The following is a 16,003-nucleotide window of genomic DNA, read 5'->3' as shown; positions in this document are numbered from 1 at the left end:
CCTCTACCAGATGATGAGTTATTGGGACCAGGACCATTTCTTGTGCTTTTATTTCTTAGAACCCATGCCTGAGACATGGTGGGTTCATGAAGATGAAAATCAAAACTAACATACATTGAGCACTTCCCAAGAGCTAGGGCACAGTGACACTGAAGAGGAATGTTAACCACCATTACCATTTCACAAATGCAGAAGTTTAGGCTTAGGTAAATATTTTGTACAGAAGTAGGCAGCTGGTTATGTCAGAGGACAAATGTTTGTTGAATGAATAACAAGGTGTCACTTCAGGAATATTGGTTTTATAAAATAAAAGTAACTCCGCAGACCTGAAATCATCAGTATTACCAGTTACGACATGATGTATCTGAAGAACTTAGCATTTTGTTTAACTTAGAGACATTGATTTTGCATACATTGATCTTCAGTGTCCTGTTTTGGATTTCTCAATTTTTCTTAGTAACTTCTTCCTTTATCAGCACTGCAGGGAGTGAGGAAGTAATGTCCCTGAATCCTTCCATCACCAGCTCCTTTGCCTAATACAGAAGTTCTAACACTTGAATAAGCATCATAACAACCCGGAGGGCTTATTAAAACACAGATTGCTGCCCCCCAACCCCTGAGTTTTTAATCCAGTGGAGCCTGAGAATTTGTATTTCTAACAAGATTTCTGGTGACTTGATGCTGTTGGCCCAGGGACCCATTTTGAGAACTCCAGGGAACTGCTGCACCCACATTTGCACTGTTGTACTCTCTGCTGCTCCAGGTCCCTTCCCCACCTTTGCCCTGTTCTGGAAAGCACAACCTGTACCTGCGTGTGTGATGAGAGATCCCAACCTGACTTTACATGACCCCAGGCAAGTCCCTGCTGGTGCCTTTTCTCCACACGGAGAAAGGCAGATGGCCTCGATCCCTAAGGACCCCTGATCTCAGACTTTGTATTTCCTCTGGAAAGTATATTCAAGCAGCTGACTGATTAGGCCAAACATAAATGTACAACAGTCTCCATCCTGGCCATACCAGACCACTATAAAAGGGCCATATATTCATCCATTCTCATTTTCTGCTGATAGGGTTTCAGAAACCATAACTGCCTTTGATGAATTTCCTAATTCAATTATTTTTTTAATACTTCACCATCTTAGGACTCTGGCCCTGTGTGGAGTGAGAAAGTGCTTTTGTTATAGCTCATTATTAAATGCAGCCATGCCACTTTTGTTTATATAAAAATCTGTATAAATAATTGCACAATACCACATTTTAAAGGCTAATGAACAGTTTAAAAGATTTTTATCTCACATCACTTACAACTAATTTCTCACCTCAGAGTATATGCATTGAGGCCTGTTAGAGAAGTGGCTTAACACTGTTGAATGCCTTGCAGATTAGTGGGGTAGGAATGAATGCAGTATTGCTCCGTATGGTTTAAGAATCCAATAACAAGTGCAGGGGGCCCAAGTGACGAGGCAGCGGCAGGGGCAGCAGCTCCAAGGGCTTTAGGTCCTGTGAGGACAAAGAATAGAGCCTTTTATCCTGAAGGGGACTCTTTGAAGGAAACACATCTCCCTCAGCCCAGATTAATGCCAGCCATTAAAGTGAGGACCAGCCCCCCAAAGCAAGCTTTCTTTGCGACTGGCTGATAGAGGGTAAAGTTCTAACCAAATGTATTTTATACATACAAATTCCTTTGAATGAACATTTTTTAAGAAAGAAAAACACTTGACAAAGGCCTCTTTTGGATCCGAAATACTTCTCTCACCAGAGAGTCCTTGCCTTTTGCCCCTAGGGAAAAGAGTATCTGAGACGGATGTGTAAGTTCCAACTCATTTAAACCACTAGAGTGGGAGCCCTTCCCGATTGGGGAGGCAGGGTGGTTTCTCAGTGCTGTAGATGAGATCCTGCCTTCTCTAGGATTTATTTGGTGCAAGGAAAAAATCAGGAAGCAGTTCCCCACCATCCTCACCTATCACAGGGGCTGGATTTCCCATCCTTCCTCTGAGGTCAGTTCGGGTTTACAAAATCTCTGCTTCCCTCTAGGTGGAGGCCGAGCTGATTGACAAGCTGGACAGCATGGTGTCAGAAGGGAAAGGCGATGAGAGCTACAGGGAGCTCTTCGGCCTGCTGTAAGCTGCTTCAGCCCCAAGCACCTCACGTTGGGGGAGGGGGTGAAGTGGGCTAATGATGGGTAGCGGTGCAACCTGCACTGGGCAGGCTTCAGAGGGTGGGTATCAGGAGAGACCAGGGTTGTTCCTGGTGGTAGCAGTGCTCACCTTCTGTCAACAAGAAAGTGACATCATGACAGCAAGCTGTCTCAGGGATTGCCATAGTTGCCTAAGATGTAGGGACAGGTGATAACTCTGAGCTCCTGGATTTGCTGATAGGAAAAGGATCATCATATATCTTCATACTATGTACTGTATCTAGTTGGGCTAACAGTTCATGGGGACTCAATGAGGGCTCAAGGCTGACATTTTGGGGTGGGGGGAGGGAGGGAATTAAATCTCTGCTTTGTAAGATTGTACAATCAGCTTGAAAAACACTGCCATGAGTTTTGTGACTTGAACAAATTATACCCCCTTCCAAACCAGTTTCCATTTGTGAAACAGGTTGGTTGTACTGACTGACGTCAAGGGTCCCAAGTCCACCAGTTGTGGCTTCTGTCTTGAGTTGATGGAGGCCAAGAGACCTTACAGGACTAGCCACAGGGCTAAGCCCAAAGGTGGGACTCAGGAGAGCCGTGGTCCTCCCAGATAGATAGTAAAGTTGGGTATTTTATCTTTCTAAAAAACAAAATTTTAAGACATTTACAGCTCTAGAGCCCTCTCCTATCTCACTCATTATTTCTAGCTTTGAGATTTTCTTTATTTTAGTGACATTTTTAAGATAAGCCTGTAATATATTTTCTAATAATAATACTGTACATTTGCTTAGAACTTTACAGTGTACAAAATTTGTTGACATATCTGATTTAATCCTCACAACACACCTGTGAGGTGGGCAAGGCAGATATTATCCTGATGAGTAGAGGTGATGACACTGAGCTCAGAGAAGTGGTAGCATGGCCTCAGTTGCATGGCCAGTAAGAAGCAGCTCTGGGGGTACAGCCCAGATATTCCAGTTTCAAGAGGGGGAAATCTTTCCGCTACACCCTGCCTACTTTGTTCCTTGATGAGTCATGCAATAAAATGTGAATTCATTTGAAATTTAAGTAATTTTAATTTGTGAAAATGAATCCATCCTTTAGTATTTCTCTTTTAGCTGAAGATGTTTCTAATTGTGGAAATAAGGAAGAGAAATCTGTTCCTAAGCCACTAACTGATGATTTTACTATGAAGGAAAAAGCACAAAAATAACTTGCTATTAATAATTACCTGAGCAAACAGTGTTACATAAACAGTGTTCACGTCTGAGAACTGAAAGCCACTGATAACCATGGAGCCGCATGTCCCAATTTGTGTTTGGGGAAGATGTTTGTAGGTATGCTGGGGGGGGGTGGGAGTGGATCATGGGCTAATCAGTTTAGAAAAGACTCAGTTAAATAAAATCGAACAGGCCTCTGTATTATAGGACTTCTCAAAACCTTTAATATTTAGAAAGATGTGAAAAATCTCTAAAAGGAAGGTGTAGTGATCAGCATCTTCCATGCTTTTTTGCTCACAGAACACCTCTCTCTGTCCTCCAGGACAGCAGAGCTCAGTAGAACGGAGTTTGGGAAATGTGAACACAGTGGCTTTTTCCACACAGCTCAGAGGTGAAAGACAATGGTCCTACCTTCTCGCTCTAGTAACATGGGTCACATGGAAACCCTCACTTTCCCAGAAGCCTCGGCTCAAGTTAGATGCTGTGTGCAAGGAAGACAGTTGTCATCATTGCAGTGTTAATAGCAGTCAGGCTGTGGGTGTGAGTTCCCAGTGCTGGGTCCCTGGCTGAGCCTTCCACGCTAGGTGACTTTCATGACCTTAGGGAGCTAGGGACAGTGTGCAAAGGGATCAGGAGTGAGACCTGGACCTGAGATAATCACTAGAGCAAACAGAAAGAGTCCATCCAGGTCATCATCCCCTAGGAGAGATCTGTGAAAAGGCAGAGGATCTCAGAAACCAGGCTCTTTGGAGAAGTCAGAGGCTACCTGGAGGTGACAGGAGCATGGGCTGGCAAGTGAGAAAAGCACCTGGGCATTTAGCTCTTGGCTCTGGCACATTTTACATGGGAGTATCCCATGACAGTGAAGATGACAGTGTAACTCCTGGACTCACTGTCCTTCACACTGGGCCCTCAAGACTGGTTGGAATCTTTCCCTTGGTTTACATGAAAACGTTGGTTAGTATGTTTGCTGAGGATGGTTCTAAGCAGTGATAGAGACAGCCAGCCAATTGGCAAAGCCAGGTCTATCCCTCAGTGGACTCTTACTCCGCCGCTTCTTCAGAACAGATCTCACAGTGTGTACACCTAAAGGGTCTGGGGCTTTGAAACCGCTCCCTCAGTTCGGAACTTGCAATGGAGAATGGAAGACGTGTTCATTGGTTGCTGGCCAGTTCAGTAATTGCTTTGTCTTTGCTTTCTGCTGCATGGAGTAGAACCCAGCTGTTTGGGCCCTACCCCAGGTAAGACTGCAGTGTGGTAAGTCTGCCGTCTCCAGATCCATCACAGGCCCCACGGGCTCTGGGACCTTACTCTGGTGCCCAAGGAAGGCTCATGCATTGTGCATTGTGTTTGCTTCCACCAATAGCCTGCTGGAGAAAGTTGAACAGGAAACATGGCGCGAGACCGGCATTTCCTTTGTAACCTCGGTCACCCGCCTCATGGAACGCCTTCTTGACTACAGGTATCTTCTCAGGAACCTACCTGACCTCTTCTCTGGTCAGATGCTCTCCCCAGCAGGAGGATCCCCTGACCTTAAAATTGAGACCTCATGGCCATGAGAGGTAGGACTGTTCTGGTGTTGTGTGCCATCACCAGTCGTTAGGAATCTCCTGATGGCCAAGGAGAAAGAGGAAGAAAGCCTTCTCCCAGGGGTAGGCCAGGGCTTCCTGGGCTTACCCCTGATACGTGGGCACGTGTACCCAAGAGGTATCCCAGGGACATGTAGCCTTCTGGCTTTTCATCCAGAAAAGTCAAGGCTCAGAGGAATGGGCACAGCAGAGAGGAAGAGAAAGGCTGTCTCCAGAGCAAGTTAGGTCCTTAGTGCAGACCTTCCTCAGAGCCATGTGGCAGATGGGCAGGAAAATATCACCTGGTACAGAAGTGTGACCCAGGAGGACTTTCATTTGGTTTTTCCAGGGAAGGGGGACCCAACTTTTCCATGCCTCCATTCTTGGTGTAAAATCTGTTTATTTCTGTCCCTTGATCCTGGCCATGAGCAGATTAGAGGAGGTAGCCTGTGAGCTCAGAGATCTTTATGATACATTCAGTCTGGAAGTTCATGTGAAATTCATTTTTTCGTGAAAGCCTGCCTTCTCAGTCATATCATGGCTTTTGACTTAGCCTAAAAGTAACAATAATGCTACCATTGCAGCCTTAGTTATTCTCTCAGTAGAGTTCAGGTGATAGCGAAGTGCCTTTTGGGAGCCTAGAGGAAGGTGATAAGGAATGAGGAGGAATGATAGAGGAAACCCAGACCCAAGCAATAGTTGTCTTCTCTGTGCTACATGTCATGCAGATGCCAAGGGAGAGCATCTGGGACTCCGGCTAGCTGCATGTACAGGAAGCTTCTTGCTGGATTCACCAGTCTGGTTCTCATTCTCTTTCATCTCCTTGTGCTAGGCCTTTCTCCTTCCCAGAGGAGCTTGGCTTTGACCAGTCCCTGCCCTCCCTTGGCAAGGATACATTCTCAGTGTTCCCGCTGTTCTGTGTCTGGCAGGCCAGCCATGACCCCTCCTAAACCCAGCCCTACTCAGCATGAATGCAGCTCAGCCCTGGCCGAAGCTACCCGTAAATCAGAAAAAAGCTCCAAACCCACTGCTCCTAGTTAGAGGGGATTCCAAAGACTAGTGCACAGGAAGGACACCATAAGGAGAAAAGCCAATGAGATGATGAACATGGCAGCCATGCCGTGGTTGCTGTGGCCACAGGGTCCTGAAGGTAGGTCCCTAGAGTAGAGTGTCTTGGCTTCCATGAAACACTGTCTTACAAAATGAAAACTGCCCTTTAAGGAAAGCTCTGTGCCTCCCCTTTTGGAAACTTGAGGATTTAACCTTCTACTTTACTGACATACTCTTTTGTGCTGAAGACATTGGTAGGTGTTACTTAATGCCCTGATATAGCATCTGGGCTCTACACTCTGCCACCAGAGCAAGGGGTCCAGTTGAACAGAGATCTTTGAACCCTAGGAGTGGGTCCAAAGCTTAGAGGGAGCTCACAGTACAGTCTCATCTGTGGAAGAAGTTTCTGTTGGAGAGCATCCTCATCTGGGGTTTGGACAGACTAATGCCTCAGTGACACTGCAGGTCTCTGTGTTGTCCCAGAGGCACCACTTTGTGCATTCATCTGTGCTCTCCCTTCCAGGGATTGCATGAAAGGAGAGGAGACAGAGAATAAGAAGATCGGCTGCACTGTTAACCTGATGGTGAGAGAACATGGGCTCTTCCTCCTCTCTGCCTCGTAGTGTGGCTTCTGTCCTGCGATTGGCCTGTCCTTTCTACAATACATGGCTATAAGCCTAAGGGGTTTTTTTGGTGTTTTGTTTTTTATTTGGTTGCACTGGGTCTTAGGTGTGGCAGGCGGGCTCCTTAGTTGCAGCAGGCAGGCTCCTTAGTTGCGGCATGTGAACTCTTAGTTGCAGCATGCATGTGGGATCTAGTTCCCTGACCAGGGATCAAACCCAGGTCCCCTGCATTGGGAGCGCGGAGTCTTAACCACTGTGCCACCAGGGAAGTCCCAAGCCTAAGGGTCTGAGTCAGGACATCAGCTCTGTTACTGGTATCTTGGAAACTTGCACCTCATCACTCACATTCCTACTTGGGAAAGGAATGAAATGAGCTTCTCTTTGGACAGAGCTCTAGCCTGGCCTCTTGGCAAGGTCCCGCCAACCCTGACATACTCTAATTTCCAGTCTACCCTGGTACTCTTCCTCTATCTCATCACTCAGGGCTCCTGCAGATCTGCCAGAGGTTTTACCCCCAGCAGGTGTGCCTTCTGGCTGGTCCCTTCTCTTCCTGGTGCTGGCTACCTCCACAGCCTGTCTTTTCCCTCCTGTCCAGCACACCCAGGGTTTTGGCCATCTGCCTGGAGTTCAGAGATGGCCTCCACAGGCAGCAGCCTCTCCCATATTCATTTATATTTCCTTCTCTCTTACAGAACTTTTACAAATCTGAGATTAACAAAGAAGAGATGTATATCCGCTATATCCATAAGCTTTGTGACATGCATTTGCAGGCCGAAAACTACACAGGTAAGTGGGAAGGGGGAGCTACGCCTCCCCATGAAGACAGACTGGACATACATGCACAGCTGGAAGAGAAGGGCTCTGAGCTGGTGCCTCCTAGATTTTAGCAGACTGTCAGGACCCATGATGCCCGTCACCTCACTCCTTTCCCTCAACTCCTTTGTAATGTGGTGGAGAAAAAGCAGGTGAAACTTCCACTTGTGCCTTGCTGCCCAAAGCTCTTCCACTCTCCTTGCCTCCTATTCACCCCCTCTGAGGCCTCAAGGGTGACCTCCAAATTCTGGTGTGCCAGGTTCAGAACATCCTGAGCTCACTGTCCCTCTTCATGAGCAGAACTTCTCTGAGGACCTTCACAGCTGGAACTAAGTGAGGCCATAACACAGGAACATCAGCCTAACCCTGGGACTTCCAGAACTTGCTGGCAGACCTGCCTTGCAGTCTGGGCTCTTCCCCTGCAAGTACACAACAGCCCCACATTGAGCTCCCAGTGGAGAGTATGGAGAATGTTCACTTGACTTTCTGACAGACCAGACAGGGACCCTTTCATTGTATCTACAGTTTAATCCATTACTACAGCCTTTTCTAAAAGAACAAATTTAGAAGCGTTTCAACATACCTGTCACACTCTGTTTACTGAGCGCCACTTTGAGTCAGGAAGATATGTGTACCCATGTGTGTCCTGCCTGATCACCTTGTGTCATAGTTCCCCCAAAATAGCCACTTCTTCACTGTGGTGACCAGCCATCACATCTTAGCCCTTGAGCCATAGGACTTGAATTTGTGTGATAGACCAGGAAGTTCAAGCTATTCTTGTCCACAGCATTACTAGAATTAGATGAATTTGTAGAAACAGAGAATCCTCCTTCCTTATTTTATGTTAGATGTTAAAGAGTGTTTGGCATAGATTCCACCTTTCCTGACACAGCTTGGCAAGAATTAAATCTGAAATGACTGGGATGAATCTGCCATTCTCTGCGTCCACTTCCACCCATGATCCCAGCAGCCCTTTGAGAGGGCAGTGAAGTGATAGACTGAAAAATTCCATGTATCAATAGAGGCATTTACTAAACTCCTGGAGGACTGGGCCATCACTGAGAGGCTATGTCAGGAATTTGGACAGAGAGAGGGTGCTGAGCCTTGCCTCTGGTGGCCTCAGGAATAACATCTTAAAAGAATATTGGCAGGGAAGAAAAGGATTTCACATGGTTTTCTGAGTTCTAAAGGGAGGCCTTGAGGGCCTCATTGGCTTGTTCCCAGTGAGAAGGGGCTTCACAGCTCCAGTGAGGAGGCACATGTATCCCTGGGCAGGAGGGTCCAGTAGCCAGAGCATAGGCAGAGCGGCAAACATGAGCAGGAGCCTGGAAAGTGGCTGCAGGCAATATACCTGGCTAAAACTGGAAGTGGGTCACTAGATAATTAGAAAAGAGATTCTTCATAGTCATGGGGAGCAGATTTGAATGGGGCCTTGAAGGCCAGGCAGAAGCTAGAACTAATTAACTTGCCAGTAGGAAATGCCCACTAAAAATGAGCAAATAGAACAGGAAAGAGCAGACTGTGTCATAGGACCATGAGCAGCAGCTGTAACTCAGTTTGACTGACTCTTTGGGATTTAGGAAGCTACAGTATTTAGCTGCGGTTGTTTTATAAACCCTCTCTAACTGTTCCACATGTATGGGAGGTGTCACAGGGCCCCGTCCTGGGCCCAGCATCAACTTTAGCTTCCTCCAGGAATGGAGCCCATCACACAGTTATCACCGTACACACTCCTTCTCTCTGGTCCTTTTAGAAACAGTCAAGATAAGGAGAAAGGGTCATTCCCAGGGCCATGCTGAGCTCAGAAAATGGAGCTGGAGGCATTGAGGCTGGCTTCGGGAGGGCTGAGAAAAGCCTTAGTCAGTACTCACCCCTCAGAGCCAGTTCTGAGAAGGTTGGAAAAGAAGCTCTAGTCAGTTGAGCAAAAAGGAACCCAAGAACTCTCTCTGACATGTCAGTGTGTCCCAGAGCAAAGCAACCTGTACACAGACCCTTAGGTACCTGAGCCATACTTTATCTAGCACCCAGAGCAGGTGACCAGGCTGAGGGAGGAGGGTGTCTACTAGGATCTTTGGTTCCTTCATGCTGTGGTCACGGGCTATTGGCTGACTGGACAGCCCCTCTATCTCAGCCTTGGTATCCAGCATCCCTGATCTGGGCTGCACATGCCTTACGCTGGCATGCTGCTTAGCCTGGTCCCTTGGCACCTGGCTGCCCCTGGACCTCCATAGCCCCTGTCCCCACAGAAGCTGCATTCACTCTGCTCCTCTACTGTGAGCTGCTACAGTGGGAGGAAAGGCCACTGCGGGAATTCCTCCATTACCCATCCCAGACAGAGTGGCAGCGGAAAGAGGGACTGTGCCGCAAGATCATCCACTACTTCAACAAAGGCAAGGTGGGTGTTATTAGGCAAGGCTTTGAGCGTCTCAGCTTCTACTGTACTACATGGCATCTTAACGCTATAGGGATGGCAGCAGCTGCAGAGGTTGCTGTGTGGGGTGGTGAGGGGGTGGAGGCCCATATGTGTGCATTAGGTTTGGAGGCAGCATGACTTTCTCTGGGGAAAAAAAAAGTAACAGCTTAATTCTGTGGCTTGGAAGCCAATTCCAGATTGGGGATGTAAGAGACAACCCCACATACCAGCTTTGCACATCTGTAAATACTAATGCTCCAACAGCAGGGGCTTCTGGGCCCCCTGCTTATATTTATTAGATTTACTTAAATTATTGTAGCTTTCTACTCTGCTATAGAAAATGTGAGCTGTAAAAATTAATGGATTCTAACCACAGCCAACGGAGGCCTGTACTGCCTCTTACGGGTACGTGTTCTTGTCTTGGATTTCCCTTCCTTACAGCATAGTCTGGGCTCCTCTCATTGGGGTTATTCTCTATTAAACCTGATTCTGTGGAATTAGCAGGCATTGTCAGCATTGGTTCAGGCTTCCTTGGGACTTCCCAGCCATTCTGCTCCCATCTCTGGGAGAGCTCCTTGTGGGGCCCTCTGACCCACGTATGGCCCATACACTGGAAAGGCTGGGCTTGTGTACCTTGTTGAAGCTGTTCTCTCATTACTCAGCTTTGAGCATGTTAAAAAGCTGAAACAGGATTGTTCAGGGAACTATAGTGGCTGAACTCCAGACTTGAATGGAAATTGGTTTTTTAAAATAAGCTTTTTTATCATAAAAAAGAAAGATTTAAACATTAATAACTTCTGCCCATAAATCAGAAAACATTCATCAGTTTTACACAACATGGGAGACTTTTGTTTGTCAAAAACATTCACCCATGTAGGGAACGCACTGGTAAGCGGGAACCTTTCCAAAACCTCAGGAGCTCTCATTTCACCTAGCCCAGAAAGGAGACCCATGCTTAGCTGTCAGCCAGCCACACGTGACTGAGCCACAGTGCCAGCCCAAAGCCTCCTCTCCTTGCTGGTCCAGAGATGGACGGAGGGCCCCATGCCAGCACACTTTTAGGTCTGTCTTCCTGGCACCCAGCCCACCTGGAGCTGCCACCTACCCATATGCCCAGCGAGCCCTCCCAGCTCTGAGGGAATGGCATAAGCATGGTGTGAGTGTGCATGAGTGTTGTTAGTATATTAGCTTATTTTTCTTTCCATGGGCATAGAGTACAGAGTAGAGTTATGCTTATCTGATTGAGCCCAGCAGTGGGACACGTGAGCGTTAATGGTCCCCTTTTCACCCCACACTACAGTAGTGTTAAGAAAGCAGGTTTAAAGGTTAGTATGAACAAGGGAAGGTAATGCAAAACCTGCCTGAGTATTGTGGATAAGCAGGAAGGGGAGAAGGACTGGGAGGCTCCGTAGGCTACCTTCTCAGGGATCTCCCACTCCTTCTAGCAGCCCTACCTTTGGTGTGAATTGCTGGGGGAGCAGCTTCTGTGCTGAGAACAGACCACTCAGTGAGCCCTTTCATGAGCGCATCCTCAAAGGGGTACTTATCACAATCATTCTCTTGGGCTCATACAGAAGGTCCAACTTTTCTGTTTCTGTACCTTCATACCTGACGGAACCAGTGGATAGGGCTAACCAGTTCTCTTGAAAGCATTCAGGGTTTTTCTTCTAATGCCTCCAGAAAAGCAAAACCTGGCTGATACAAGAAAAGTGGTCCTGGGCTTCCCTGGTGGCGCAGTGGTTAAGAATCCGCCTGCCAATGCAGGAGACATGGGTTCGAGCCCTAGTCCGGGAAGATCCCACATGCCACGGAGCAACTAAGCCCATGCACCACAACTACTGAAGCCCACGGGCACATGCCCTAGAGCCCGTGCTCTGCAACAAGAGAAGCCACCGCAATGTGAAGCCCGCGCACCACAACGAAGAGTAGCCCCCGCTCTCTGCAACTAGAGAAAAGCCGGTGTGCAGCAATGAAGACCCAGTGCAGCCAAAAATAAAATAAATAAATAAATTTTAAAAAAAAGAAGGAAAGGGAGGCATGAAGATGGGAGCTGGTCCTTCATCTCAAGGAAGAGGGAGCAGACAGAAAGGGAAGCTGGGAGGAGGCCTCTGACCCCTAAGGCATACAGACCATCAGGACTGAACCAACCCTCCATGTGGGGGTGGGCTTGGGCTCTACTACTGAGGGCTGCTATTGTTCACACTGCTTTGAAGGAATGAGTCTGTTGCTTCTAAAATGTTGTGTGTAGACAGAAGTACAAAGACTGACAGTCTGGAGTCCCAGGCTTTTGCCTTCCTTTCCAGTTTGAGTAGAGTGAGCCAAGTCAGTGCAACTTTTGTGCCATCCCTGTCAGTGGGGGCAACAAGGATGTATAAACACACATTTGCCCAAGCTGGTAGAAGTGATTGGATTTCAGACACTGGTTAGTAGTTGTGTAGTTGGCTTTGCCTCCTGCCAGAAGGAAGGACACCAAGAGAGAAGATGTAGATGGGATGCATTGTATCTGCAGGGCGTTCCCTCCCTGTGTTCCGAGGTAGCTCTCAAAACCCCCAGCATTCCAGCACAACCCTCAAGGCTGACAGAGTGTCCTGGCTCACACTTGGGGGTTGGGGGGGCAGGCTTGGAGCAGCAGGGCTACAAATTAGGGCAGAGATGCCAGCGAGGCAGATAAGCGTTGATCCTAATAGGAGAGTAGAACTGCTTTACTGGGAGCTACTGTCAGCAGACAAAGCGCCTTTAGCCTCACATGGGTTCCTCATCACCTAAATGAGCAGTTCCCCATTGGGCGCTCCTTACAGGCTGGCTAGCAGTCTGCACACAGCTCAGCTGCTTAGCCAGCCCCCTTGGAGCTGCCTGCCAGGCAGACCCTCCTGTGGGCCCTTCACTGAAACCTGCCCAAGCAGCACTTGGAGCCAGAGAGAGGACAGACATGTGCCCCCTTAAAAGCTGTGATGTGGGGGCACAAGAGGCTTTCTAGCTCACTGAGGCAGAGGCATTGTATCGGAGCAGGGAGTCAGGGTCTATTTAAAATTCTCTTTGGTTTGTTTCAACATTTTTAATTGGTCCTGCAGTTCAATCCATATGGCGTTAATTTCTTCAAAGGATAAGAAACACAGTCCTGGGCTTCCCTCATGGCGCAGTGGTTGAGAATCTGCCTGCCAATGCAGAGGACACGGGTTCGAGCCCTGGTCCAGGAAGATCCCACATGGCGCGGAGCAACTAAGCCCATGCGCCACAACTGCTGAGCCTGCGCTCTGCAGCCCGCAAGTCACAACTGCTGAGGCCTGTGCGCCTAGAGCCCCTGCTCCGCAACAAGAGAAGCCACTGCAATGAGAAGCCTGCGCACCACAGCGAAGAGTAGCCCCCGCTCACAGCAACTAGAGGAAAAGCCCGCGCACAGCAACGAAGACGCAACGCAGCCAAAAATAATTAATTAATTAATTAAATTTTAAAAAAAAGAAACGCAGTCCTGAATAAAACAGTGTTGTCCTTCTCCCTGATGCTATTTCAAATCTATTTTTTTAATATAGTCCTTATTAAACATTCATACTGAAATATTGATGGGTGAAATTATAGTATGATATCTGATATTTGCTTCCAAAACTATGGGGAGGAGTAAGTGGATGAGATGTTTAATGATACAAGACTGGCCATGAATTGGTCATTGTTGAGGTTGGGTGATGAGTACCACCCAATGATGAGTAGGGGTTCATACTTCTATGTTTCTATATGTTTAAAATTTTCCTATAATAAAAAAATTTAATTAGTACTTAGAAGCTGGGGAGAAGAGCCTGGCTAAAATGTCAAGTAAACCTTTGATTCCCAATCTCACCAAGAGAGAAAGCACTGTATTAAAAAGAGGAGGAAATGCACAATATTGCCCCTTAGTGAAGGCCACTGTTAGATGAGCCTGTCACCGTAATAGGAGCCACACCACAGAAACAGCCTGAGCCGTGATTAGGCAAGGATTATCTGAGGCCTGCTCTAAGATTTGAATATTTCTGTAAAGGAAATTATCACACCTACTACCAAGCCCTTGGGTAGCTACTTCCTACTTAGCTTCCATACTTGTTTCTAAGCTTAAATGATCTTAATTTAAAAGTCATTGTTTCCTTCATTAACTCATTAAATAAATCTTTATTGAGTACCTGCTCATGGCTGGCACTGTTCTAGGCTCTGAGGATAAAGGATATAAACAGGATCCCTGCCCTCATGCAGCTTATCATCTAATTGAGACTAATACAACATAAAAGTAAATACTTTTTAGCCCAGAAATAAACCCACACACCTATGGTCAATTAATCTTCAGGCAAGAATATACAGTGGAGAAAAGACAGTCTCTTCAGCAGTTGGTGCTGGGAAAGCTCGACGGCCGCATGTAAATCAGTGAAGTTAGAAAACTCCCTCACACCATACACAAAAATAAACTCAAAATGGCTTAAAGATTTAAATTTAAGACATGACAGCTTAAAGCTCCTAGAAGAGAATATAGGCAAAACAATCTCTGACATAAATTGTAGCAATATTTTCTTAGATCAGTCTCCCAAGGCAAAAGAAATAAAAGCAAAAATAAACGGGACCTAATCGAACATACAAGCTTTTGCACAGCAAAGGAAACCATAAACAAAATGAAAAGACAACCTACAGACTGGGAGAAAGTATTTCAAATGATGCAACCGACAAGGGCCTAATTTCCAAAATACACAAACAGCTCATATAGCTCAATATCAGAAACAAACAACCCAATCAAAAAATGGGCAGAGGGACTTCCCTGATGGTCCAGTGGGTAAGACTCCATGCTCCTAATGCAGGGGGCCCGGGTTCGATCCCTGGTCAGGGAACTAGATCCCGCATGCATGCCACAACTGAAGATCCCGTGTGCCGCACATAAGACCTGGTACAGCCAAAATTAATTAATTAATTAAATGTTAAAGAAAAGAAAAAATACTAAAACAAAACAAAAAATGTGGTTGCACCATTAAAAAAAAAAAAGGGCAGAAAACCAAAACAGACATTTCTCCAAAAGAGATATAAAGATGGCCAACAGGCACATGAAAAGATGCTCAGTGTCACTAATTACTAAAGAAATGCAAATCAAAACTACAGTGAGATATCACCTCACACTGGTCAGAATGGCCAGCATCAAAAAGTCTGCAAATAATAAATGCTGGACAGGGTGTGGAGAAAGGGAACCTCCTACACTGTTGGGGGCAATGTAAATTGGTGCAGCCACTATGGAGAGCAGTAAGGAGGTTCCTTAAAAAACTAAAAATAGAGTTAGTTTTAGTTACATGATTCAGCAATCCCACTCCTGGGCATATATCCAGAAAAGACAAAAACTCTAATTCAAAAAGATACATGCACCTAATGTTCATACCAGCACTATTTACAACAGCCAAGGCATAGAAGCAACCTGTGTTCGTCAACATAAGAATGGATAAAGAAGATGGGGGGAGGGTGTGTGTATGTGTGTGTATGTATATATATTATATACATAATGTAATATTAGTCATTAAAAAGAATGAAATACTGCCATTTGCAGCAACATGGATGGACCTAGAGATTATCATACTAAGTGAAGTACGTCAGACAGAGAAGACAAATATTATATGATATCACATGTGGAATCTAAAAAAATTATACAAATGAACTTATTTACAAAACAGAAACGGACTCACAGACATAGAAAACAAACTTATTGCTACCAAAGGGGAAAGGGTGGAGGAGGGATAAATTAGGAGTTTGGGATTAACAGATACACACTACTATATATAAAATAGATAAAGAACAAGGACGTACTATATAGCACAGGGAACTACATTCAATATCTTGTAATATCTTGTAATAACTACATTCAATATCTAGTAATATTGGAATCTGAAAATATATGTATGCGTGTGTGTGTGTGTGTGTGTGTGTATACAGTCTTATTTATATAACTGGATCACTTTTGTGTACCTGAAACTAACACAATATTGTAAATCAACCGTACTTCAATTTGAAAAAGTAAATACTTTTTTTATACAAGATAACTTCAGAGTAATGAAAGAATGGTTGGGGTAGTGCCTGTCCTTGACAAGGTAGTTAGGGAAAGGCCTCTTGGAAGTGGAAACATTTGAGTAGAAACCTGAAAGCTATGCCTCAAGCCAGAAAACCACAGTGCTATGTGTTCTCCACAA

General features: G+C 46.0%; 1 protein-coding gene across 4 annotated transcripts in view; it reads left to right on the top strand.

Moving 5' to 3' along the window:
* Positions 1-16,003, top strand: part of DOCK3 (dedicator of cytokinesis 3) — a 384,134-nt gene that overhangs the window by 341,186 nt on the left and 26,945 nt on the right. For 2 of the 4 annotated variants that reach the window (XM_082348083.1, XM_082348081.1), the window contains exons 33-38: positions 2,035-2,120; positions 4,572-4,598; positions 4,724-4,819; positions 6,499-6,559; positions 7,291-7,384; positions 9,658-9,806. In XM_082348083.1, coding sequence (XP_082204209.1) covers positions 2,035-2,120; positions 4,572-4,598; positions 4,724-4,819; positions 6,499-6,559; positions 7,291-7,384; positions 9,658-9,806 — 513 coding nt within the window. The remainder of the gene's footprint in view (positions 1-2,034; positions 2,121-4,571; positions 4,599-4,723; positions 4,820-6,498; positions 6,560-7,290; positions 7,385-9,657; positions 9,807-16,003) is intronic. The other 2 variants (XM_082348082.1, XM_082348084.1) reach the window with 1 other exon arrangement.

Source organism: Balaenoptera borealis (assembly GCF_965194805.1).
Source record: "Balaenoptera borealis genome assembly, chromosome: 12".
NCBI classification, from domain to species: Eukaryota; Metazoa; Chordata; class Mammalia; order Artiodactyla; family Balaenopteridae; genus Balaenoptera; species Balaenoptera borealis.
The sequence above is the reverse complement of the archived record's forward strand: the minus strand, read 5'-3'. Positions and strand labels throughout refer to the sequence as shown.